The sequence below is a fragment of the Salmo salar genome, chromosome ssa14 (assembly GCF_905237065.1).
Source record: "Salmo salar chromosome ssa14, Ssal_v3.1, whole genome shotgun sequence".
NCBI lineage: Eukaryota > Metazoa > Chordata > Actinopteri > Salmoniformes > Salmonidae > Salmo > Salmo salar.
Window position 1 is genome coordinate 23,494,975 of NC_059455.1, and position 27,739 is coordinate 23,522,713.

The 27,739-nt window shown below is 41.0% G+C and overlaps 1 protein-coding gene across 4 annotated transcripts in view; it reads right to left on the reverse strand.

Annotated features, from left to right (window-relative positions):
* The window catches only part of LOC106569088 (sodium- and chloride-dependent glycine transporter 1), an 87,589-nt gene that overhangs the window by 54,589 nt on the left and 5,261 nt on the right, over positions 1 to 27,739 (reverse strand). Inside the window, exons 1-3 of one of the 4 annotated variants that reach the window (XM_014140079.2) lie at positions 10,436 to 11,011; positions 9,789 to 9,993; positions 8,523 to 8,794 (exon numbers count right to left, since the gene is read on the reverse strand). The exons of 1 other annotated variant lie outside the window; for it this stretch is intronic. In XM_014140079.2, coding sequence (XP_013995554.1) covers positions 8,523 to 8,552 — 30 coding nt within the window. In that variant the 5' untranslated portion in view covers positions 8,553 to 8,794; positions 9,789 to 9,993; positions 10,436 to 11,011. Of the gene's footprint in view, positions 1 to 8,522; positions 8,795 to 9,788; positions 9,994 to 10,435; positions 11,012 to 27,739 lie in introns of those variants that run through there. 2 more of the 4 variants (XM_014140080.2, XM_014140081.2) reach the window with 2 other exon arrangements.

Here is a 27,739-nt window from a genome sequence, read left to right on the forward strand (position 1 = left end):
TCTTTAAAAGGAAGCGCAGCAGTGGACGTGTTTGGCATTTGGTGACCTTTCTCCCCCCCACTGTACCTTCGCCACAGTGGCTGCATTTTCCCTGGCTCTGCCGCTTGGTGCACTGTACAGTCAGAGGCTCAAACATAAACAGAAATCATGTTTAACTTCCCTTTTGCTCCCCAACATCGGTTCCCATGCCCAGAAGGCAGCACGATTGCACAGTTACAAAGATGTGAACACTTAAGCTAATATAAGTGAGTGATTGGTAGCTGAATATGGTCCTCCTTACATAAGGAGGAAAGGAAAAGCTTTTGGGCAGACTGAAGATGTATGGGACAGACAAACTCAACTCGAGGCTTATTGTCTTTACGCAAGCTTCACATGGCAGGGCAACTGCTTACAACATAAAGTCGTTGAGACCATCCACTCATACACACCTCAATACTACAGTCACAGTCTTGCCAGTTTTCCAAGGTGAGAATGTTACAAAGTAGGCAACAAAGGACTGAAGCCAACTTTCAAAATCCTAACGTCACTGAACCTCTCACATTAAACAGGCTTTCCTGTATTTATTTATTTTGCCTTGCCAACGTAGTGGTGCGCAGACTTAAGGATGTGGTACAGACAGGGGGTCACACACTACAAGATTCTTCACTTGGTCGTGAGGATTGTTGATTCCACGCTGTCTCACCTACAACGAGCTGTGGCTCAAAGCAGCCTCATAAAAGTTTCCCGTCAGACATTCAAGCTTGCCATACGGAGTTGAAATGTAACTGACTGCCTAGATTCGGTGTTATGTAGCAACATTTGAAATTGTGTTTTTTACTTTGGACAAAAGTAGAGACTCAGAGCTAGAAAATGGGATATCATACACTGCAGTTGAGGAACAATGGGAAAGTAATTCTGCTTTGGAAGTTGCTAAACTTGAAACCCCACTTTTGAGAAAATGGTCCTTGAATGTTTTGGTACACCTACTGGAGAGCTCTTCTTTGTCTACACCCATTCAGCATCGTTCACACCCTCTTAAGCCTTAGCCCCACCCATCTCTTTAAAGATTCACATGTGAGTCCATGTGGTAAACACAAACACACGCTAAATCAAATAAAGTTTATTTGTCACATGCAGAGGACACAGACAGTGTAAACGGTTACTAGCATAGTGGTTACTAGCATAGTAGCAATATCAAAAACAAATACAAATATTTAAAACATGTTGTTTTCTCATTATTAGATGACGCTTACCTGACACACTTGTCTAAATTGATGGGTCATGTGAAGGAAGAGCTATAACCACCCACCAGCCACATCTAGCTACGTGGATGGGTCACTATTGTCTGGCCGAAGTGGAACCTTTTGTTTAGACATATGAACCGGCATAATCCCAACTCATACTACTACCAATACAAACATTGCCATAGCTGTAGTATGAATCTGCAGGTAGCTAAAGCTAAACAAACTAGGTTCAATGTTAGCTAGCTTACATTAGGCTAATACGAGCAATGCAAATAGTTTTTCTGATTCAAATAATATTACTACACAGATCATACATTTAACGTTTTGTTTGTAGATATATCATTTGGCTAGCATTGTGTCAAGTCACTCTGGTTCACACTGAACGTGGCGTGTGCAGAAAGTAGACCATCACTTTTTCCTGATCTTTCGATAGCGCCTGCTAAATTTAGCGCATCAATGTTGTTGAAAGTAGCAAAACTTTTGTAGTTCTAATAAATGTTTACGTTCAAATGCCGCTCCTGTGAAGTAGTGACGTGCGACATACGCCTAATTTCCTGAAACAAGTCACAAATATCTAGCCAACATTTTTCAATTGAATAACATTGTTTGTGAACTTTAGAGCTGTAACGATTTGACACTTTGGCTTTGGTTAAAGGCAAGTACAAACACATACTAGTAGTCATCTCTCCTGCTCGAGAGTCTACACATTCTGTGTGATGGGAAACAAGATCATCATCTCACTGGCTTCTTCTCTAGCGAGGTCTCATTGGCTATTGCTGATCACTGTTCTCAAAACTTGTCATTGCACATCTCACACTACAAGAACATTGCAGATTTTGTGGCTATAAAATCAAACATGTTTGAAAATATTGGGACGTCTGGGACTGGTAGCCCTCAGATGCGTTTCTGAACCACTCACATTAAAACTAGCGTAGGTGACGGAGTAGGCAACGACATGGGGATTTTTGCAAAAAAAATAATTTAGAAGCGATGATAGAAAGCACTTTTCAAAATCGTTTGACATGCTCGTCACCATTGTATGACTAGAGCCCGAGCGATGTGGTATTTTGGGTCCGATACCGATTTTAGGGAGGCAAAAGTCACCGATTACCGTTAGATCTGCTGATATAAAGTTATTTAGAGGTGGAAAGAATTTATAAAAAAAATATTTTTGAATGACAGAATACATTTTTACACTAATTACCAGATACTCTAAATTATGATTTAACAAAATATAAAATTGTACATTATTTAAGAAAATTGAATTTGTGGTTTACAGGAAATCCACCAAAAAGCAACTACATCCCCTATAAATACAACAGTAAATATAAAATTTGTTTAGTTTACCTTCTTAGGTACAAGTTGAGGATGTGGCGCTGTATAAGAAGTACGCAATAGTGTTTGTGCTAGACCACCACAAGGGGTGGCTGGCTAAATGAATTAAACTTTGTCTCAAAGTAAATCTGAAACTGCACTGTTCACAAATTCACAAATAAGCATTAACATGCCGTTCGTAATGTCACCGCTACTTGTCAACGGCAGCATTTGTCTTGGGGTCATTGTCCATTTGGAAGACTCATTTGCGACCAAGCTTTAACATCCTGACTGATGTCTTGAGATGTTGCTTCAATATAGCCACATAATTTTCTTTCATCATGATGCCATCTATTTTGTTAAGTGCACCAGTCCCTCCCACAGCAAAGCACCCCCACAACATGATGCTGCCACCCCCGTGCTTCATGGTTGGGATGGTGTTCTTCGGCTTGCAAGCATCCCCCTTTTTCCTCCAAACATAACAATGGTCATTATAGCCAAACAGTTCTATTTTTGTTTCATCAGACTGAGGCTAGGTAACACGGTCACCACCGATAAATCCATGATAATCGAAAATTTCAACAAGCATTTCTCTACGGCTGGCCATGCCTTCCTCCTGGCTACTCCAAACCCGGCCAACAGCTCCGCATATGTGGACCACTACAAATACCTAGGTGTCTGGCTAGACTGTAAACTCTCCTTCCAGACTCAAATTAAACATCTCCAATCCAAAATCAAATCTAGAATCTGCTTTCTATTTCGCAAACAAAGCCTCCTTCACTCACGCCGCCAAACTTACCCTAGTAAAACTGACTATCCTACCGATCCTCGACTTCGGCGATGTCATCTACAAAATAGCTTCCAATACTCTACTCAGCAAACTGGATGCAGTCTATCACAGTGCCATCCGTTTTGTTACCAAATCACCTTATACCACCCACCACTGCGACCTGTATGCTCTAGTCGGCTGGCCCTCGCTACATATTCATCGCCAGACCCACTGGCTCCAGGTCATCTATAAGACTATGCTTGGTAAAGCTCCACCTTATCTCAGTTCACTGGTCACGATAACAACACTCACCCGTAGCACACGTTCCAGCAGGTATATCTCACTGATCATCCCCAAAGCCAACACCTCATTTGGCCGCCTTTCATTCCAGTTCTCTGCTGCCAGTGACTGGAACGAATTGCAAAAATTGCTGAAGTTGGAGACTTTTATTTCCCTCACCAACTTTAAACATCAGCTATCTGAGCAGCTAACCGATCGCTGCAGCTGTACATAGCCCATCTGTACATTGCCCTCCCTATCTACCTACCTCATCCCCTTACTGTTTTTATTTTATTTACTTTTCTGATCTTTTTGCACACCAGTATCTCTACATGGACATCTTCATATGCTCATTTACCACTCCAATGTTAATCTGCTAAATTGTAATTATTTGCTCCTATGGCCTATTTATTGCCTACCTCCTCATGCCTTTTGCACACACTGTATATAGACTTTATTTTTTCTACTGTATCATTGACTTGTTTATTGTGTTATTGGCTTGTTTGTTTACTCCATGTGTAACTCTGTGTTGTTGTCTGTGTCACACTGCTTTGCTTTATCTTGGCCAGGTCGCAGTTGTAAATGAGAACTTGTTCTCAACTTGCCTACCTGGTTAAATAAAGGTGAAATACAAATAAAATAAAGGACATTTCTCCAAAAAGTATGATCTTTGTCCCAATGTGCAGTTGAAAACCGTAGTCTGGCTTTATTATGGCGGTTTTGGAGCAGTGGCTTCTTCCTTGCTGAGCGGCCTTTCAGGTTATGTCGATATAGGACTTGTTTTACTGTGGATATAGATACTTTTGTACCTGTTTCCTCCAGAATCTTCACATGTTCCTTTGCTGTTGTTTTGGGATTGATTTGCACTTTTCACACCAAAGTACGTTCATCTCTAGGAGACAGAACGCGCCTCCTTCCTGAGCGTTATGACGGCTGCATGGTCCCATGGTGTTTATATTTGCGTACTATTGTTTGTACAGATGAACATGGTACCTTCAGGCGTTTAGAAACTGCTCCCAAGGATGAACCAGACTTGTGGAGGTCTACAATTTTTTTCTTAGGTCTTGGCTGATTTCTTTTGATTTTGCCATGATGTCAAGCAAAGAGGCACTGAGTTTGAAGGTAGGCCTTGAAATACATCCACAGGTACACCTCCAATTGACTCAAATTATGTCAATTAGCCTATCAGAAGCTTCTAAAGCCATGACATAATTTTCTAGAATTTTCAAGCTGTTTAAAGGCACAGTCAACTTAGTCTATGTAAACTTCTGACCCACTGGAACTGTGATACAGTGAATTATAAGTGAAATAATCTGTCTGTAAACACTTGTTGGAAAAATGACTTGTGTCATGCACAAAGTAGATGTCCTAACCGACTTACCAAAACTATAGTTTGTTAACAAGAAATTTGTGGAGTGGTTGAAAAACGAGTTTTAATGACTCTAACCTAAGTGCATGTAAACTTCCGACTTCAACTGTATATATTGGCACATTATCTGTGGAATAAAGACCAATACAAATATTTCTGTGAAAGGCTAATATTGTCCGATAATATCGGTCATCTTATTTATCGGTCGGGCTTTACGCGAGGTGGGGCTTTGAGTTGTGTTCTCCATTTGGCCGTTCCCAAGAGACGAGCAGGAGAGCAGCAGTCAGACAGGATGCTGCTCGTTGTCCTACCACATCTAAATGAGGTGCCGAGCAGACAAATGTGCAAATCCCTCACCCCACTCCCTTCCCCAACATATCTTCTCTCAAAGCATAAGACATCTAGCTGTCTCGTAAAACGGTCTGCCAAAATGTCATGGCTGCCAATTCAGGGAAAGTGAGCCCAAAAGCTATAAAAGATGTTAGAGCTATTCAAAAGATAAGGCCTTCCTTAGAAAGGTTGGAAAGAGTCAGACTTGGGTTTCTAAAGCACAATTGCAAGCAAAATGATACCAGCCTGTCCATGCAATGTAAAAACTCTGCTTGAATAGATAGAAAACCAGGAAAAACTATTTTAGCAGCAAGGGAAATTAAGTATACAACGTCTAAAACATAAATTGGGTTATATATAACTATCAGTATATACACTGTATATACAAAAGTATGTGGACACCCCTTCAAATTAGTGGATTCGGCTATTTCAGCCACACACGTTGCTGACCAGTGTATAAAATCGAGCACACAGCCAAGCAATCGCCATAACATACACTGGCAGTAGAATGGCCTTACTGAAGAGCTCAGTGACTTTCAATGTGGCACTGTCATAGGATGCCATCTTTTCAACAAGTTCATTTGTCAAATTTCTGCCCTGCTAGAGCTGCCCCGGTCAACTGTAGGTGCTGTTATTGTGAAGTAGAAAGTCTAGGAGCAACAGCGGCTCAGCCGCAAAGTGGTAGGCCACAAAAGCTCACAGAACGGGACTGCTGAGTGCTGAAGCGTGTAAAAATCGTTTGTCCTTGGTTGCAACACTCACTACCGAGTTCCAAACTGCCTCTGGAAGCAAAGTCAGCACAAAAACTGTTTGTCTGGAGCTTCATGAAATGGGTTTCCATGGCTGAGCAGCCACACACAAGCCTAAGATCACCATGCGCAATGCCAAGCATCGGTTGGAGTGGTGTAAAGCTTGCTGCCATTGGACTCTGGAGCAGTGGAAACGCGTTCTCTGGAGTGATGAATCACGCTTCACCATCTGGCAGTCCAACGGACGAATCTGGGTTTGACGGATGCCAGGAGAACGCTATCTACCCCAATGCATAGTGCCAACTGTAAAGTTTGGTGTAGGAGGAATAATGATCTGGGGCTGTTTTCATGGTTCAGGCTAGGCCCCTTATTTAAAGTGAAGTCATATTTAAAGCAACAGCATACAATGACATTCTAGACAATTCTGTGCTTCCAACTTTGTGGCAACAATTTGGGGAAGGCCCTTTCCTGTTTCAGCATGACAATGCCCTTGTGGACAAAGCGAAGTCCATACAGCAAGATCAGTGTGAAAGAACTTGACTGGCCTGCACAGAGCCCTGACCTCAACCCCATCAAACACCTTTGGGATGAATTGGAATGCCGACTGCAAGCGAGGCCTAATCGCCCAACATCATTGCCTGAACTCACTAATGCACTTGCGGCTGAATGGAAGCAAGTCCCCACAGCAATGTTCCACCATCTAGTGGAAATCCTTCCCAGAAGAGTGGAGGCTGTTATAGCAGTAAAGGGGGGACCAACTCCATATTAAAGCCCATGAAATGTTCGACGATCAGGTGTCCACATACAGTAAATACTTTTAATCATGTAGTGTATGTAATGCAATATACTGTATGCAAGGGAGCCGAGGCAGTGAAGCAGTGACAGTTAGTGATGGCGGTAGAAGGGTTCGGTCCTGTGGAATGACTAGCATCACTGTCTGTCAGTAGAAGACAACAGACTCAGCCATTGCGACTGGAGCATGGGGGAACCAATCACAGAAGGGGAGGGAAATGGAGGGGAGGATGTTTGGCTCTTATCTACCTTTGACTTCACGTTTGGACCTCAAGGTTCGACCTCAGGGTTTGACCTTACTCATTCAACCTTACTTTTTTCCTGTCCCTATAAGAGAGGTTTTCCATTCTATCTCTATCTCTTTTTCTGTTTTACTAACAGCAGTGTGAAATTTGAAGTTTGAAAACGTTGTTGTGAAGAACATTTGATGTTGTTGTTACTGAGGCCTTGGTCTGAGCATATTTACAGCCAGGGACACACTGTCCCGACAATTAGAGAAGTGGCTGCTGCAAAAGCCACATCGGCCAAGTCAAACAATCAGCCTGTAGTATACCTGCTTGACAGACACATGGGTCCGATTGGGCAAAGCCACACAAGGTCCAGTTACTTCAGTACTACTACTATAGCCAGCCACTATCCCCAGTATTTCTTAGAAGCCAATCATCTTCTCAGTAGTTAAACATCGAAAAGGATGAAGGCATGGCATACAAGATTAGAGATGGTCAAAACCAGTTTCTTACAAACTATGTAAACATAAGATACATAGACAATACATAAAAAAACAAATGAAACTTCAGAAATTCAAGCTAGCGTCTTGTAGAATCACATCGATCAAGTACAGGTAACACCTTGTTGACGACGATAAATAGGGTAGGCACGTCTTCAAATGATAGGCTGAACCTAAATAAAAAATATTCACACAAAATACTACTAAAAGAGCATTCAAATGAAAGTGATATTTATTGACTTTATCCCAAGTAAATGTATAATCAAAATGACCTTCCAAGCTCTTTGGTTCATATGCAATAATATTTTATTTTGAGTGTGAAACAATCATTTCATTTTCCTTTGATCAAATTATTAAATATTTTTGGGAGGACAGAATATATAGCCTTTTCAGTTCCCAATTGGATTCTCTCTAACACAGTACAACTGTGACACTATTAACATAAGAAATGTAGACAGTAGGTCTACAGTAAAAAATGACTACAAAACTTGGGAAATTACACAAACTTTACTTCACTACTGGCTGTGCAGTAGCTGGTGACAGCTAATGAGACCTCCACATTAAATCATGTTACAAATGTTTCTACAACTAGCTAGAATTCTAACTATAATTACTTTCTCTAATGAACATAGTTAGCAACAATAAAAAAGGTAGACATGCTTTTATTTAATTAGCCTACATTTTGTTAGGTATGCCTATAGGCCTCTTCAATTCACCTCCAGTTAGCTGATCCTTGGAACATCTCTGTACAGAGCTCATAAGGGGAGCATAGGGTCAACTGATGGTCAACAGCTGTACACTGCTATCCGTCATCAATGACAACAATACTGCTCATGTGAGTAGCTTCAACAAAAACTGATTTCAAATCGGACAAAAAGAACACTCTGTCTCTGTCAAGGTGTGTGTGAGGAGATCAGTAATGTGGAGGGGGGAGGGCTGAATAGAAATACAAACAAAAACTCCAACTCACCACAATCACCGAAAATGGCTTTTCCTCCATGCTTCAGTCAGGGGGGCGCTTTCAAGTGGAGGGACCTCTTTCTCTTTCGTGACGATGTGGTCTATGTCTGTGCTGCTGTGTGTCTCTTTTTGGAACTCGTCTTCTTCTGGACACTGGTGTGTTTCAGTAGCAGCAGCTCGCGTGCAACTTCGCCCCGTTGCTCACTCGATTCCCTTGTTTCAGACCGCAGCTGAAGTGGCGTCTTTGCTTTGTGTTAATTCTCCCCTAATCCAGGAACGTTTCTATGCAGTGAAACAGACATGTGACAAGAAGGGGGGTGGAGGCAACACTTTAAGTTCCTTTCCCAATTTCAAACAATTTAATCACTGGAAAAATGTCACTTTTGTCCCTCCCTGTCTAAATGTTCAGGACACTTGTTTTTAGCTGACCACCAGTGGTGCTGATATCTCTCCAGATAGGAGAGAAAACTAAATGAGCATTTTCCTGAAAACCCATCACTGAAACAATGTGCTATTGTACAAACAGATGACTCTACTGTTGGTAAAAAGCTCTGACTTCTCATTGACTGCACATTGCACAACAAGTGCAGAGAGCAGTAATCAAAATTAACCCAAGAACATGGGAAATTAACAGTGTATATAAATACTTCTCAGCATAAATTGGTTTGTAACTTTATTTTGCATTTTTCTATTTGACTCAAGTATGTGACAAATGTTAAATTGTTCAACTCAAACACTATATTTGAAGCACTTTCAAATACATTTGGCTACTCTCTGTATCAGGGGAGGACTGTTAATCCTATAAACAAAATAATTTCATGGGAAAATGCAAAGAAAATCACTATAGCAAAAATGTGTTAAATTGAATTACCCAACAACATGACAATACAATTTATCTAAGTGTTATTACAGCATTTTTTATATATAAAATAATAAGTTAAAAAAAGGCTTCCAGGAAATATGGGCATTACAAAGCTACTATGCACATGTATCCTTAAGGGGGAAAAGTACAGTGAAGTAACACACAGTTAACATATTTAAACTGATCTATATCTATTTAACCTGTTTTTCAAATACTGAATGACAAATGTTTGGCATGTTTTTGCGTAGGTACAATGTTATATAATATATCCGGAACCTAATCCAAACAACATAGCCTACTTCTGAAGTCAGGACCCTCAGCCAAAACAACATAATATGACAGTTGTAACTTGTAGCTTCACCAGCTTCACCAGTTTCACATCTCCCAGGTCATACTTGTCTATTTTACACTCACCAGGTCTTTACCTCTTCAGCCAGGCCTTTACCTCTTCAGCCAGGCCTTTACCTCTTCAGCCAGGCCTTTACCTCTTCAGCCAGGCCTTTACCTCTTCAGCCAGGTCTTTACCTCTTCAGCCAGGTCTTTACCTCTTCAGCCAGGTCTTTACCTCTTCAGCCAGGTCTTTACCTCTTCAGCGTCAATGCTTTGGGAGTCTGTTGACCTGACATACCACAGTGTGGTAGGATACCAAGGCTACTTAGTTAAACTGAGGACAAGACTAACTCAGCAAATGTGAGTCTGACCAACTGACCACTATATTACACTGCCTAGTAGACTATATTCATCATAGTGCTATAATATATTTATGCTACAAAGTACTACTTGTGTAAGCTACTTTAAAAAACAAATTTTATCTTAGTGTTTTTGAGGGACATACATCAAATCCAAATCATAAACATGACCACCGCAATTCAGCCAAGGCACTTTCTACCATAGGCCTACTTCTCTATCAACACTACATCAAGAGCATGCTGTAAAAAGGTTTGCCAAATATAGCTCCCGTTCAAATGTAACGCATAGATAAATCAAACATGCTCCGTGGCCAAATGTTGAACCCAATGCAACAAAGAAACATTTAAATATTGATTAAAAACAAGTCTTACCATCACAGAAGTAGCAATGCCCCTCAAAGAGAACAAGGTTTGGGTTTTACCAGACAGCGTAGGCTTTAAAAGGAACTACTAGATAAGATAGGATGTCAGGCTCAACAGTGAGGAACCAACTGGTCTGCAGAGTGTACCGTCCTGTAACTATCCCACGCTCTCCACTCAGTTAGTTCTGTTAATTTCCCTTAGGTCTGCTCTAGTAGTACATATGAGTGTTGCGCCACAACCATTGGAAACCCCTGGGAGGAGTGAAAAGAGGTTATTGGTGGAAAAATACAGGTCTGGTCTCCTTTCTTGTGTTCTCAATCTGAACACCCATTGCTGAGAATGAGTAGACTATGTCCAAATCATCTATTTATTTCTTTGACTAGCCTATATCTAACTGCATCGATGTAGAAATGTTCCTGCTGACAATGTAAAAAGGATTAAATAGGCAGTGATTAAGCCTAGCGTTTCTTAGAATATTGGGAAACAATTTACAACATGATGTGTTTTTTACATTGTCTAAAAGTAGACACTCAGGAGATACAAAATGGTATATCATACACCACACATTCTCAGTGGGTCAGAAGTTTACATACACTCAATTAGTATTTGGTAGCATTGCCTTTAAATTGTTTAACCTCTCTAGGGTAGGGGGCAGTATTTGCACGTCCGGATAAAAAACGTACCCGATTTAATCTGGTTATTACTACTGCCCAGAAACTAGAATATGCATATAATTATTGGCTTTGGATAGAAAACACCCTAAAGTTTCTAAAACTGTTTGAATGGTGTCTGTGAGTATAACAGAACTCATATGGCAGGCAAAAACCTGAGGAGATTCCTTACAGGAAGTGCCCTGTCTGACCATTTCTTGGGCTTCTACACTCTCTTTATTGAAAACTGAGGATCTCTGCTGTAACGTGACACTTCCTACGGCTCCCATAGGCTCTCAGAAGGTGGCAAAACGGTGAATGATGCCTTTGCAGGCCCTGGCTGAAAAACAGTAGCGCATTTGGATAGTGGTCGATCAGAGAACAATGAGACTGGGGCGCGTGCACGAGGCGCACCATGTTTTTATTTTTTCGTCTTTGAACGAAAACAGGGTTTCCCGGTCGGAATATTATCGCTTTTTTACGAGAAAAATCACATAAAAATTGATTTTAAACAGCGGTTGACATGCTTTGAAGTACGGTAATGGAATATTTAGATTTTTTTTTGTCACGAAACGCATCGGGCGCGTCACCCTTCATCACCCTTCGGATAGTGTCTTGAACGCACGAACAAAACAGAGGATATTTGAACATAACTATGGATTATTTTGAACCAAACCAACATTTGTTATTGAAGTAGAAGTCCTGGGAGTGCATTCTGACGAAGAACAGCAAAGGTAATCCAATTTTTATTAAAGTAAATCTGAGTTTGGTGAGGGCCAAACTTGGTGGGGTTCAAAATAGCTAGCCCGTGATGGCGAGCTATCTACTCAGAATATTGCAAAATGTGCTTTTGCCGAAAAGCTATTTAAAAATCGGACATAGCGATTGCATAAAGGAGTTCTGTATCTATAATTCTTAAAATAATTGTTATGTTTTTTGTGAACGTTTATCGTGAGTAATTTAGTAAATTCACCGGAAGTTTGCGGTGGATAAGCTAGTTCTGAACGTCACATGCTAATGTAAAAAGCTGGTTTTTGATATAAATATGAACTTGATTGAACAAAACATGAATGTATTGTATAACATAATGTCCTAGGAGTGTCATCTGATGAAGATCATCAAAGGTTAGTGCTGCATTTAGCTGTGGTTTGGGTTTATGTGACATTATATGCTAGCTTGAAAAATGGGTGTCTGATTATTTCTGTCTGGGTACTCTGCTGACATAATCTAATGTTTTGCTTTCGTTGTAAAGCCTTTTTGAAATCGGACAGTGTGGTTAGATTAACGAGAGTCTTGTCTTTAAAATGGTGTAAAATAGTCATATGTTTGAGAAATTGAAGTAATAGCATTTCTAAGGTATTTGAATATCGCGCCACGGGATTACACTGTTGAGTAGGTGCAAGCGTCCCACTGGCCCAGAGAGGTTAAGCCATAATTATGACTTTTTGACTGTATTAAGTAGTAACAGTGACAAATACTTTACTCATTAAAGATAATTCTTATAGAATTCTATGGTCACTCACCCTAAGGACAACTTTGAATGGTTGATGTCCTAGGTTATATGTGCAATAGCCTGGGGACAACGTTACACCAAGAAACACTTACCTTGATGAAAGCCCCCAACCTAAAGAAATTGAAAGTGTATTTTCTTCTGGAACCAAGTTACATGTTCCTCAGTACACAAACACGCACGCAACAACAACGAGCCATACCGCACGATGCTGGGCCCAGTCACATTGACCCACTCCTCTGCTGAAAGATCAGCCACAAAATGTCTGCACCATTGTAACAGGTTATAATCAAGCCCTGGTCTCCAGCATGGGAACAGAAGAGGAATACCTGGTGTGGTAGTCTCAAGTTGGACTACCCCAAATCATCTTGTTTCTGAACACACACACACACACACACACACACACACACACACACACACACACACACACACACACACAAACACACAAAACACAAGCTTTGCAGGTCCATCACCCATTTAAATACCTCTCACACCCTACAGTAACCTGTGGATCATGAGAGAACGTTCATAAATCAGCAGAATGTACATTCATTCATAACACATCCATAAAGACTGATTTAAAGTCAGACCCCTTTGGTCATTCATAACCCATACATAGAGGCTTAATGATGGAAACACAAATGTACTAACACTTAGGGAAGTATCACTAACAGCTAAAACAAATAAACACAAGACATGTTCAAACTATACATTTCCTTTTATTTTTACATTTTAAAACAATGCAAATACATGAAGTTCTTAAAAGTTCAGCAATGCAATTACATTGAACATTACACAGGGCTGTGAATAGTGTAGCTTGTCAAATTGATTAAATTGTTGTTTTTTTGCTCATCAATCTAAACACAATACCCCTGAATGACATTGTATGTAGATTGTGTGTAGATTGATGAGCAAAAAAACAACAATTTAATCAATTTTAGAATAAGACTGTAATTTAACAAAATGTGGAAAAACTGAAGGGTCTGAATACTTCCCGAAGGCATTGTATATATTTTTAGGAACTCAGTTGGGGTCTCAACTTACTCTTTAGAGTTTTAATAGTAGTGTTCAACCTTCCCAAGTTCTCTCACGTCACCCCGCTCCTCCGCTCTCTCCACTGGCTTCCAGTCGAAGCTCGCATCCGCTACAAGACCATGGTGCTTGCCTACGGAGCTGTGAGGGGAACGGCACCTCCGTACCTTCAGGCTCTGATCAGGCCCTACACCCAAACAAGGGCACACCGTTCATCCACCTCTGGCCTGCTCGCCTCCCTACCTCTGAGGAAGCACAGTTCCCGCTCAGCCCAGTCAAAACTGTTCGCTGCTCTGGCACCCCAATGGTGGAACAAGCTCCCTCACGACGCCAGGACAGCGGAGTCAATCACCACCTTCCGGAGACACCTGAAACCCCACCTCTTCAAGGAATACCTGGGATAAGATAAAGTAATCCTTCTAACCCCCCCCTTAAAAGATTTAGATGCACTATTGTAAAGTGGTTGTTCCACTGGATATTATAGGTGAATGCACCAATTTGTAAGTCGCTCTGGATAAGAGCGTCTGCTAAATGACTAAAATGTAAATGTAAAAATGAATACACAAGGTGCGGTTTCGAAATTTGGTTGTGCATCAGAAGTTTTTCTCTTGTTATGTCAGTCACTAACAGTCACTCAATAAGCCCTGTAAGTTAGTCCAGACAGCTACAGTATCTAAACTTGTAGTAATCATGAACGAATACCGACCGGGCACACAGGGCACGTGCCCAGAGCCCCTGACCTCCAGGGGGCCCCATTGATTTTTTTTGTTGTTGTCATTGTCACTCAGATATCATGTTAACATGGCATAAGTCATAGCAAAGTGTGTAGAATAGCAGGAAATTGTTTTGCCCACAAGGTGAAGGGGGTCCCCCAATAAAATCTCACTTAGGGCCTACCAAAAAGGGGCATCTTTTAAAAACATGACCTTGGATCACAGGAAAACACTGAATTTCTGAAAAGGTTTAAGAACCTCTGACATAGACCATATCTATGAGATCATCAGGTCCTAGATACACTTGCCGGGAACACATCTTACTCAATGCTCTCTTTTCTGAGTAGACCTTAACTTAGGCTAACTTATCGATATTGAGATGGCTCATGTTCGGAAGAGAGATGCCTGTATTTCAGGAGGAATTGTGGGAGTAATGACCAAAGGTCAAGATCTAGCCTGATAACTACATATTTGCAAATAGGCCAGTGGTTCCTTGTTAAGTCAACTTGTATCACTCTAATTAAAAGGTGTAGTGAGGCAGCTAAGCTGAAATATCCATAACGATAGTTAATTTTGTGTAAAAAGCACCAAGTGGGTCTAGCTGTTCGCCTCTAGCCATTTAAAAACAATAATATATTCTAACAATGGGATCAATATTGGCTTTGGTTAGGATTAGCCTATAGAAGAATGAGTGAAGTATGCATGCCGGTGTCTGCCATCACCTCAAACAGATGTATTAAGTGGGCAGGTTTTAAAACTCACTTGACCCTTGTCCTATAGCCTCTTCATAGCCAATTTTAGGCTAAGTGGTATAGTTGAATTCAGCAAATCCCATTACTCTTATCCTAAGCAATGGCGGGAAAAGCAGTAATGACAATCTGCTATGGTATGATTGGCCTCCTCCTACTGTCTCTGTAGCTACATGATACTAAACCTCCTCCCCTGCCCTCCACCCACCGCCCCATAGATAGCACTGGGGCTCACACTACAGATCCTCACTGCTGTTTGTTGGGCTAGGGCTAAATATGGCATTAACTTCTGAGAGAGTTCACTAAAACTAAATCCAACCAGCTAAGTGTGAAATTGGGAAAGACATTCTAGATCCACTTTAAAAGTTATTTTTGTAGTAATTACTGGCATTATTATCAGTTGTGTTGTTTTACTTCTCCTTTATATCCCCTCTGTTATGTCTTAGTGGGTAAGAGGACACACTACTTCACCAGAGACAGATATAAGCCTAGACCTAGTGTCAGTTTTGTGGTATAGTGGAGATGTACAAAGTATTGAATTTCACTATTCTGGAGTTTCTGGTTTATGCTAAGGATGAGTGACATCCAACTGGTGTCTGAATATGATGCAAGTTACTCACTGGACTTGAGAAACATCAATGAACATCTATAAACATTGTGGTCTGGCTGTAATACAGCAAAGCAGCTTCTCGTTGGATTTTTCACTTTTCACTGGGTGAAAACGCTAAGCCAAACTCTACTCCAGTACACCTGACTATAACAGATAAAGTTCAAAATACACCACTTTGCACTGGGTGGGAAGGAAACATTTTAGAATTTATTTCTGTGGTAAAAAAAAGTATGAGAAACATGTAATGTTTAATTTCATGTTACTCAACAAATAAAATGGGTTACATAAACAAGATGGAAATGTCTGTTTCAGGCCCTGTGGGGTGGGGCGGTTGAATGACCTATCGTTGAATTAACCTGTCTGAGCTAGGGGGCAGTATTTTCATGGCCGGATGAAAAACGTACCCAATTTAAACAGGTTACTACTCTGGCCCAGAAACTAGAATATTAGTAGATTTGGATAGAAAACACTCTGAAGTTTCTAAAACTGTTTGAATGGTGTCTGTGAGTATAACAGAACTCATATGGCAGGCAAAAACCTGAGAAAATTCCAAGCAGGAAGTGGAAAGTCTGAGAATTGTAGTTCTTCTTTTGATTCTCTATCGAAACCACTGTGTCTGTGGGGGACGTTGCACTTCCTAAGGCTTCCATTGGCTGTCTAAAGCCTTCAGAAAGTGGTTTGAGCATTTTCCTGTCACTGGGCAGATAATAGGAGCTCAGTTTCTGAGTGGACTGCCTGGCAACAAAGGGATTGGATATGGTCGGTCCCGCGAGCCCGCCCTTCCTTCTTTTTCTTCTTGAATGAATATGCTATTGTCCGGTTGGAATATAATCGCAATTTTATGTTAAAAATACCATAAAGATTGATTTTAAACAGCGTTTGACATGCTTCTAAGTACGGTAATGGAACATTTTGACTTTTCGTCTCTCGTTCCGCGCTCGCGCATTATGCCTTTGGATAAGTGATCTGTACGCACGAACAAAACGGAGGTATTTGTACATAAATATGGATTATTTCGAACAAAAACAACATTTCTTGTGTAGCAGTCCTGGGAGTGCATTCTGACGAAGACCAGCAAAGGTAAGAGCATATTTCTAATACTAATTCTGAGTTTAGGTTGCTCCGAACTTGGCAGGTGTCTGAATAGCTCGCCGTGATGGCTGAGCTATGTACTCAGAATATTGAAAAATGTGCTTTCTCCTAAAGCTATTTTAAAATTTGACACAGCGGTTGCATCCAGGGGTAGTCTATCTATAATTCTTAAAATAATTGTTATATATTTTGTCAACGTTTATGATGAGTATTTTTGTAAATTGATGTGCACATTCACCGGACGTTTTGGTGGGAATACATTTTCTGAACATCACGCGCCAATGTAAAATGCTGTTTTTGGATATAAATATGAACTTTATCGAACAAAACATACATGTATTGTGTAACATAATGTCCTAGGAGTGTCATCTGATGAAGATCGTCAAAGGTTAGTGCTTCATTTAGCTGTGTTTTGGGTTTTATTGACACATGTCCTTGCTTGGAAAATGGCTGTGTGATTATTTTTGTCTATGTACTCTCGTAACATAATCTAATGTTTTGCTTTCGCTGTAAAGCTTTTTTGAAATCGGACAATGTGGTTAGATTAACCTCTTACATCTAGACGTTCCGCTAGCGGAACACCTGCTCCAATATCCAATGATGGGCGTGGCGCGAAATACAAACTCCTCGAAAATCCGAAAACTTCAATTTTTCAAACATATGACTATTTTACACCATTTTAAAGACAAGACTCTCCTTTATCTAACCACACTGTCCGATTTCAAAAAGGCTTTACAACGAAAGCAAAACATTAGATTATGTCAGCAGAGTACCCAGCCAGAAATAATCAGACACCCATTTTTCAAGCTAGCATATAATGTCACAAAAACCAAAACCACAGCTAAATGCAGCACTAACCTTTGATGATCTTCATCAGATGACACTCCTAGGACATTATGCTATACAATACATGCATGTTTTGTTCAATCAAGTTCATATTTATATCAAAAACCAGCTTTTTACATTAGCATGTGACATTCAGAACTAGCATTCCCACCGAACACTTCCGGTGAATTTACTAAATTACTCACGATAAACGTTCACAAAAACATAACAATTATTTTAAGAATTATAGATACCGAACTCCTTTATGCAATCGCGGTGTCCGATTTTAAAATAGCTTTTCGGTGAAAGTACATTTTGCAATATTCTGAGTAGATAGCCCGGCCATCATGGCTAGCTATTTTGACACCCACCAAGTTTGGCCCTCACCAAACTCAGATTTACTATAAGAAAAATTGGATTACCTTAGGTGTTCTTCGTCAGAATGCACTCCCAGGACTTCTACTTCAATAACAAATGTTGGTTTGGTTCCAAATAATCCATAGTTATATCCAAATAGCGGCGTTTTGTTCGTGCATTCAAGACACTATCCGAAGGGTAACGAAGGGTGACGCGCCCGGCGCGTATCGTGACAAAAAAATTAAAAATATTCCATTACCGTACTTTGAAGCATGTCAAACGCTGTTTAAAATCAATTTTTATGTGATTTTTCTGGTAAATAGCAATAATATTCCGACCGGGAGTCGTTGTTTTCGTTCAAAGACTGAAAATGTAAACATGGAGTCGTCTCGTGTACGCGCGCCCCCGTCTCATTGTTCTCAGATCGACCACTTACCAAATGCGCTACTGTTTTTCAGCCAGAGACAGCAGAGTCATCATTCAACGTTCTGGCGCCTTCTGAAAGCCTATGGGAGCATTAGAAAGTGTCACGTTACAGCAGAGATCCTTTGTTTTGGATAGAGATGGCAAAGAAGGCCAAGAAATGGTCACACAGGGTACTTCCTGTACAGAATCTTCTCAGGTTTTGGCCTGCCATTTGAGTTCTGTTATACTCACAGACACCATTCAAACAGTTTTAGAAACTTTGGAGTGTTTTCTATCCAAAGCTAATAATTATATGCATATTCTAGTTTCTGGGCAGGAGTAATAACCAGATTAAATCGGGTATGTTTTTTATCCGACCGTGAAAATACTGCCCCCTATCCATAACAAGTTAACGAGAAGTTTATCTTTAAAATGGTGTAAAATAGTTGTATGTTTGAGAAAGTAGAATTATGACATTTTGTTGTTTTTGAATTTTCCGCCCTGATATTTCACCGGCTGTGTCCTGCAGGTCTGGCGTCCCACCTAGCCCATAGAAGTTAACAGTGATGATATATGTGACTAATTTCAAGAAGAAGCTAGGCGTATGTCACATGTCACTAGTTCACAGGATAGGTATTTGAAGATCATTTTTTGGTATAAATTCCTTCTGGAACATGTGAACTTTCATGTGCCTTAATAACAAACTTTTATGCCATCTGTAAATACGAATAAAATTGTTAAAATTACGAACCTAGTTGGTTTTGCAACAGAAAAAGTGAGGAACCTTCCTGCTAGCCATGATTGGTTGAGATAATGGATGGGCTGGACATGCCAAGAGATTAGTTTGGATTGGTCTGCCATGTAGCACACTTCTGTCTATAACATGAGCTGCTCAGTATGTGTAGATAATCATTGCTACTGTGGCTATTTTGAAAGATATAATTGTTGCTACTGCTCTCAACAACATTGCTGCCCTGAATTTAGCAGGAGCTATCTACAAAGATCAGTGGGAAAATGTTGTGATGACTACTTTCTGCACACGGTCAGTGTGAACCGGAGTGACTTGACACAACGGGCCAAACAAGCTGTAGCTAGCTACAAACAAAATGGAAAAGACACGCTGCCGTGAAGTGTTCATCCATGTATACGGGTAAGGGGAAAGGGGGGTGGGTACCTAGTCAGTTGTCCAACTGAATGTATTCAACTGAAATGTGTCTTCACCCAACCCCTCTGAATCAGAGAGGTGCAGGGGGCTGCCTTAATCGAAATCCACGTCTTCGGTAAGAGTCTATCTAAACGTTTTGATGTAATACGTTTCTAATGCTGTTTTCTTTGCAAGATAAAGTGTGCTGTTAGATAACTAGCGAACGTTAGCTTGCTGGCTGACATTAAGTGTATGATCTGTGTAGTAATATTATTTGTATCTCAGCAATCCATTTGCATCGCTAGTTATAGCCAAACGTTAGCTAGCTAGCTAACATTAAACCTAGTTGGTTAGCTTTAGCTACCTACAGAGTAATACTACAGCATTTCATGCATGGTGGCTATCTATGACAAACCGTTTATACTGTAGCTATGGGTTGGGATTATGGTTCATTGTTTAGCTAGCTACATGTCTAAACAAAAGACTCTACCTCGCCAGATGATTACATGACCCATAGCCAGATGTGTCTGGGGCTGATTACGGCCATTTATTGTATTTCATGAAATATGTACATGTCTAGACAATAGGGACCCATCCCCTAGACGTGACTGAGGGGTGGTTATAGCATTTCTTTCACATTACCCATCAATTTAGACAAATGTGTCTTGGTAAGCATCACCTAATAATGATAAAATATTTATAAAATATTTTTATCTGGACACTTTCTATTTTTGATATTGTTACTATGCAAGTAACCATTTCACTGTACCGTTTAAACCGTCTGTATCCTGTGCATCTGACAAATAAACTTTGATTTTCTTTGATATAGTGTGTGTTTACCAGAGACGGTAAATGTGATGAACAACATGATCTGCACCAAAGTCAGATTAGGATATAGGCCAAAGACTAACGTAAACTCACCCCATTCCGTACAAATGTGTGTACCCTTCCCCAGATCTGTGCCTCGACACAATCCTGTCTCGGAGCTCACGGACAATTTCTTCGACCTCATGGCATGGTTTTAGCTCTGACATGCACTGTGAACTGTAGGACCTTATATAGACAGGCGTGTGCCTTTCCACATCATGTCCAATCAATTGAATTTACCACAGATGGACTCCAATCAAGTTGTAGAAACATCTCAACAATGATCAATGGAAACAGGATGCACCTGAACTCCATTTCGAGCTTCATAGCAAAGGGTCTAAACACTTAAGTAAATAAGGTATTTTTATTTATTTAAATTTGCAAAAACATCTAAAAACCTGTTTTGCTTTGTCATTATGGGGTATTGTGTGTAGATTGACGAGAAAAACATTTTATTTAATCTATTTTAGAATAATGCTGTAATATAAAAAAATGCGGGAAAAGGGAAGGGGTCTGAATACTTTCCGAATGCTACGGCATATGCAGGTATCATCGCTAGCAAACTAGCGAGCCAGGTAACATTAGTTATTTAGCCTACTAACGTTAGCCATTAGCCTAGCCAGCCCAGCCAATCAGCACAGCTATGGTCGGCATGCTTGAGCCCAAATACTGAAGAGCGGTTAGAACACAACTAACACAACACAACTAAAACATAACTGCAGATCAAATGAGCAGAGACTTAGAGAATGATGGCTGAGGCCCAATCAGGGAAAATCCAATATCTATGCAGTGCCTTAGACCACTGCGCCACTCGGCCACTCACTAAATTACTAAATTAAGTCTTTGACCACATTGTGTTGTTACTTTGGGGAATAAAAACGAATGCATCTTACCCTTTAAGCAAAGGTTTGAGTTACGCACATCAAGTAGGTCCCCCCCACATGGTAATACCTATAGAGAACCTATTAAATTACTAGAGGGCCAATGTCATAATCATAAAATTCCAGAATTTGGCAAAATGGCAGCCATCTTGGTCAGGGAAAATCCAAAACCAGTCTAATTGGAATGAATGGCAATAGTGGCATACTGTAGGTGATGACTTTCCTGCCTTTACTTATGCAGGAAAATTAAAGTAAGGCATGTGGTGTATCAAAAAATGTGTAATAGAAATGCTATCACCCCAAAATATTGTTGTGTAATTATAAATACAGTTTATACAGGTTTTATACACATTTTCTGTATAAATAGCCTCTAGAATATATGTAAACAGATCATAAATGTCTCAGATTTTGTTTTCTTGGAAAGCTACTGTGCTATTATATGATACAACAGAAACCGTGGATTGATGGCAGCATTCGCGCAAAACTGAAAGCGTGAACCACTGCTTTTAATCAGGGCAGGTGACTGGAAACATGACCGAATACAAACAGTGTAGCTTTTCCCTCCGCAAGGCAATCAAACAAGCTAAGCGTCAGTATAGAGACAAAGTAGAGTCACAATTCAACGGCTCAGACACGAGAGGTATGTGGCAGGGTCTACAGTCAATCACGAACTACAAAAGGAAAACCAGCCCCGTCGCGGACCACGATGTCTTGCTCCCAGACATACTAAACAACTTCTTTGCTCGCTTTGAGGACAATACAGTGCCACTGACACGGCCCGCTACCAAAACCTGCGGGCTCTCCTTCAATGCAGCCAACGTGAGTAAAACATTTAAACGTGTTAACCCTCGCAAGGCTGCCGGCCCAGACGGAATCCCCAGCCGCGTCCTCAGAGCATGTGCAGACCAGCTGGCTGGTGTGTTTAGGGACATATTCAATCAATCCTTATCCCAGTCTGCTGTTCCCACATGCTTCAAGAGGGCCACCATTGTTCCTGTTCCCAAGAAAGCTAAGGTAACTGAGCTAAATGACTATCGCCCCGTAGAACTCACTTCCGTCATCATGAAGTGCTTTGAGAGACTAGTCAAGGACCATATCACCTCCACCCTACCTGACACCCTAGACCCACTCCAATTTGCTTACCGCCCCAATCGCAATCACACTGCACACTGCCCTAACCCATCTGGACAAGAGGAATACCTATGTAAGAATGCTGTTCATCGACTACAGCTCAGCATTTAACACCATAGTACCCTCCAAACTCGTCATTAAGCTCGAGACCCTGGGTCTCGACCCCACCCTGTGCAACTGGGTCCTGGACTTCCTGACGGGCCGCCCCCAAATGGTGAGGGTAGGTAACAACATCTCCACCCCGCTGATCCTCAACACTGGGGCCCCACAAGGGTGCGTTCTCAGCCCTCTCCTGTACTCCCTGTTCATCCATGACTGCGTGGCCATGCATGCCTCCAACTCAATCATCAAGTTTGCAGACGACACTACAGCGGTAGACTTGATTACCAACAACGACGAGACGGCCTACAGGGAGGAGGTGAGGGCCCTCGGAGTGTGGTGTCAGGAAAATAACCTCACACTCAACGTCAACAAAACAAAGGAGATGATCGTGGACTTCAGGAAACAGCAGAGCGAGCAGCCCCCTATCCACATCGACGGGACAGCAGTGGAGAAGGTGGAAAGTTTTAAGTTCCTCGGCGTACACATCACGGACAAACTGAAATGGTCCATCCACACAGACAGCGTGGTGAAGAAGGTGCAGCAGCGCCTCTTCAACCTCAGGAGGCTGAAGAAATTTGGCTTGTCACCAAAATCACTCACAAACTTTTATAGATGCACAATCGAGAGCATCCTGTCGGGCTGTATCACCGCCTGGTACGGCAACTGCTCCGCCCACAACCGTAAGGCTCTCCAGAGGGTAGTGAGGTCTGCACAACGCATCACCGGGGGCAAACTACCTGCCCTCCAGGACACCTACACCACCCGATGTCACATGAAGGCCAAAAAGATCATCAAGGACAACAACCACCCGAGCCACTGCCTGTTCACCCCGCTATCGTCCAGAAGGCGAGGTCAGTACAGGTGCATCAAAGCGGGGACCGAGAGACTGAAAAACAGCTTCTATCTCAAGGCCATCAGACTGTTAAACAGCCATCACTAACATTGAGTGGCTGCTGCCAACATACTGACTCATCTCTAGCCACTTTAGTAATGAAAAAAATTATGTAATAAATGTATCACTAGCCACTTTAAACAATGCCACTTTATATAATGTTTACATACCCTACATTACTCATCTCATATGTATATACTGTACTCTATACCATCTACTGCATCTTGCCTATGCCGTTCGGCCATCGCTCATTCATATATTTTTATTTTTATGTACATATTCTCATTCATGCCTTTACACTTGTGTGTATAAGGTAGTTGTTGTGAAATTGTTAGGTTAGATTACTTGTGAGATATTACTGCATGGTCGGCACTAGAAGCACAAGCATTTCGCTACATTCGCATTAACTAACCATGTGTATGTGACAAATCAAATTTGATTTGATCAGTCTAAGTCCTATCATCAACTGATTTGAGCCAGTGTATGACTAGGGATTGACTGCATTGTTTGAATGGAATGTTGGCATATTCACAGTTAATTAGAAAAAGTTATGGAATCATTCCTCTAAAACAGGCTGGTTATTCTAATGTTTGACTTTCAGTCTGATGAGGGTATACTTTCATACCAGCATGAATGACAATGCTAAACAAGAAAGACATTTTACATTTTGAGGCAGAAAAACATGGATGTTGGCCTATATAAAAAATACATGGTATCTGCTACTACTCATAATATTGCATGCCTGGCATTCTGAGATGCCCTCTCATACCAGTCTGGTTAGTTGTGAGATATGCACTGTTAACACCATCCCAAAAACAACAATGAAATATTTGGGCGCAAAAGCACACATTGGACACGGCAGTCTCCCTTCAGTTTAATTATAAAGCTTTGGGAAATTTCCATTAGGGCCTACAGTGCTGTGTCTGTCCGTCTCTCACCCATCCCTCATCTTGGGCGTCTTCCTACAATGCAGTAGTGAGTGTCACGGAGACACTCTCCCCATTCACACACTGTGATAAGTGAAATGTAGGCTACTCAATAGGTCTAGGCTACACGCTGTATTCGGATTCATTTCATGGTTTTTATTTAGTGCATTGTCGAGTTTTAATGTGGCCTTATGTAAGAGTAGACTACTTGTGTCGTAGCATAACTAGTAGCACAATCCAAATTATCTGATAAAAATTAGGCCTACTACAAATGTCTTTGATTTAGGCCTATATCAACAATGTTTATGTAACAGGTCTTCAGCATAGTGTAGGGTAAGGTTTAAAGGCAGTGTAGCACTTACAGTGCCTTCAGAAAGTATTCATTTGATAACACTTGACTTATTGCACATTTTTCCGTGTTACAGCACGTGTCAAACTCATTCCACTGAGGGCCGAGTGTGCGGGTTTTTGCTCCTCCTTGTACTTGATTGATGAATTAAGGTCACTAATTAGTAAGGAACTCCCCTCACCTGGTTGTCTAGGTCTTAATTGAAAGGAAAAACAAAAAACCCGCAGAAACTCGTCCCTCCGTGGAATGAGTTTGCCACCCCTGTACACAGCCTGAATTCAGAATGGATTCAATGTATTTTTACCCCATAATGACAAAGTGAAAACATGTATTTAGATATTTTTTCAAATGTATTGAAAATTAAATACAGAAACATCCATTTACATAAGTATTCATACCCCTGAGTCAATACATGTTAGAATCACCTTGGGCAGTGATTACAGCTGTAAGTCTAAGAGCTTTGCATACCTGAAATGTATAAATATTTGGACATTATTATTCTTCAAGCTCTGTCAAGTTGGTTGTTTATCATTGCTAAACAACCATTTTCAAGTTATGACATACATTTTCAAGCCAATTTAAGTCAAAACTGTAAATAGGACACTCAGGAACAATGTCGTCTTGGTAAGCAACTTCAGTGTATATTTGGCCTTGTCTTATAGGTTATTGTCCTGCTGAAAGATGAATTTGTCTCTCAGTGTCTGTTGGAAAGCAAACTGAACTAGGATTTTGCCTGTGCTTAGCTCTATTCCATTTATTATCTTTTTTTTATCTCCCTCGTCCTTGACGATGACAAGCATACCCATAACATGATGCAGCCACCACCATGCTTGAAAATATGAAGAGTGGTCCTCAGCGATGTGTTTTGTTTTATTCAGGACATAAAGTTAATTTCTTTGCCACATTTTTTTCAGTTTTACTTTAGTGCCTTCTTGCAAACAGAACGCATTTTCTGGAATATCTGTATTCTGTACAAGCTTCCTTCTTTTCAGTCTATCATTTAGGTTAGTATTGTGGAGTAACTAAATGTTAATGATCCATCCTCAGTTCTCTTATCTCAGCCATTAAACTCTTCCTGATTTAAAGTCACCATTGTCCTCATCGTGAAATCCCTGAGGGATGTCCTTCCTCTCCGGCAAATGCCTGTATCTTTGTAGTGATTGGGTGTTTATTTTTTGTCACTTTCATTTAACCTTTATTTAACTAGGCAAGTCAGTTAAGAATAAATTCTTATTTAAAATGAAGGCCTACCCGGCCAAACCTTAACCCGGACGACACTGGGCCAATTGTGCACCGCCCTATGGGACTCCCAATCACAGGCGTTTGTGATACAGCATGGAATTGAACCAGGGTCTGTAGTGATGCCTCTAGCACTGAGATACAGTGCCTTAGACCGCTGAGCCACTCGGGAGAATTGGTATACTGATACACCATCAAAAGTGTAATTAATAACTTCACCATGCTCAAAGGGATATTCAATGTCTGCTTATTTTTTTATTTTTTTTACCCATCTACCAATAGGTGCCCTTCTTTGCGAGGCAGGAAAACCTCCCTGGTCTTTGTGATTGAATCTGTGTTTGAAATTCACTGCTTGACTGAGGGACCTTACAGATCATTGTATGTGTGGGGTACAGAGATGAAGTAGTCATTCAAAAATCATGTTAAGTCCATGCAACGTATTATGTGACTTGTTAAGCCAATTTTTTATCCTGAACTTATTTAGGCTTGCAATAACAAAGGGGTTGAATACTTATTGACTAAAGACATTTCAGCTTTTCATTTTTTATGAATTTGTAATCACCATTAAAAACATAATTACACTTATATTTTGGGGTATTGTGTGTAAATCAGTGACACAAACTCTCAATTTAATCCATTTTAAATTAAGGCTGTAAAAAACAAAATGTGGAAAAAGTCAACGGGTATGAATAATTTCTGAAGGCACTGTATCTGTACGACTTTAGTGCCACAATACAGGCCTAGGCTAGGCTTAATTCTGGTTTCACACTGCTTTGTGAAAACATAATACAGTACCAGTCAACATTTTGGAAACACCTACTTATTCAAGGGTTTTTCTTTATTTCTACATTGTAGAATAATAGTGAAGACATCAAAACTATGACATAACACATAACACAAAAAAAAATGTTAAACAAATCAAAATATACTGCTCAAAAAAATAAAGGGAACACTTAAACAACACATCCTAGATCTGAATGAAAGAAATAATCTTATTAAATACTTTTTTCTTTACATAGTTGAATGTGCTGACAAGAAAATCACACAAAAAAAATCAATGGAAATCCAATTTATCAACCCATGGAGGTCTGGATTTGGAGTCACACTCAAAATTAAAGTGGAAAACCACTCTACAGGCTGATCCAACTTTGATGTAATGTCCTTAAAACAAGTCAAAATGAGGCTCAGTAGTGTGTGTGGCCTCCACGTGCCTGTATGACCTCCCTACAACGCCTGGGCATGCTCCTGATGAGGTGGCGGATGGTCTCCTGAGGGATCTCCTCCCAGACCTGGACTAAAGCATCCGCCAACTCCTGGACAGTCTGTGGTGCAATGTGGCGTTGGTGGATGGAGCGAGACATGATGTCCCAGATGTGCTCAATTGGATTCAGGTCTGGGGAACGGGCGGGCCAGTCCATAGCATCAATGCCTTCCTCTTGCAGGAACTGCTGACACTCTCCAGCCACATGAGGTCTAGCATTGTCTTGCATTAGGAGGAACCAGGGCCAACCGCACCAGCATAGGGTCTCACGAGGGGTCTGAGGATCTCATCTCGGTACCTAATGGCAGTCAGGCTACCTCTGGCGAGCACATGGAGGGCTGTGCGGCCCCCCAAAGAAATGCCACCCCACACCATGACTGACCCACCACCAAACCGGTCATGCTGGAGGATGTTGCAGGCAGCAGAACGTTCTCCACGGCGTCTCCAGACTGTCACATCTGTCACATGTGCTCTGTGTGAACCTGCTTTCATCTGTGAAGAGCACAGGGCGCCAGTGGCGAATTTGCCAATCTTGGTGTTCTCTGGCAAATGCCAAACGTCCTGCACGGTGTTGGGCT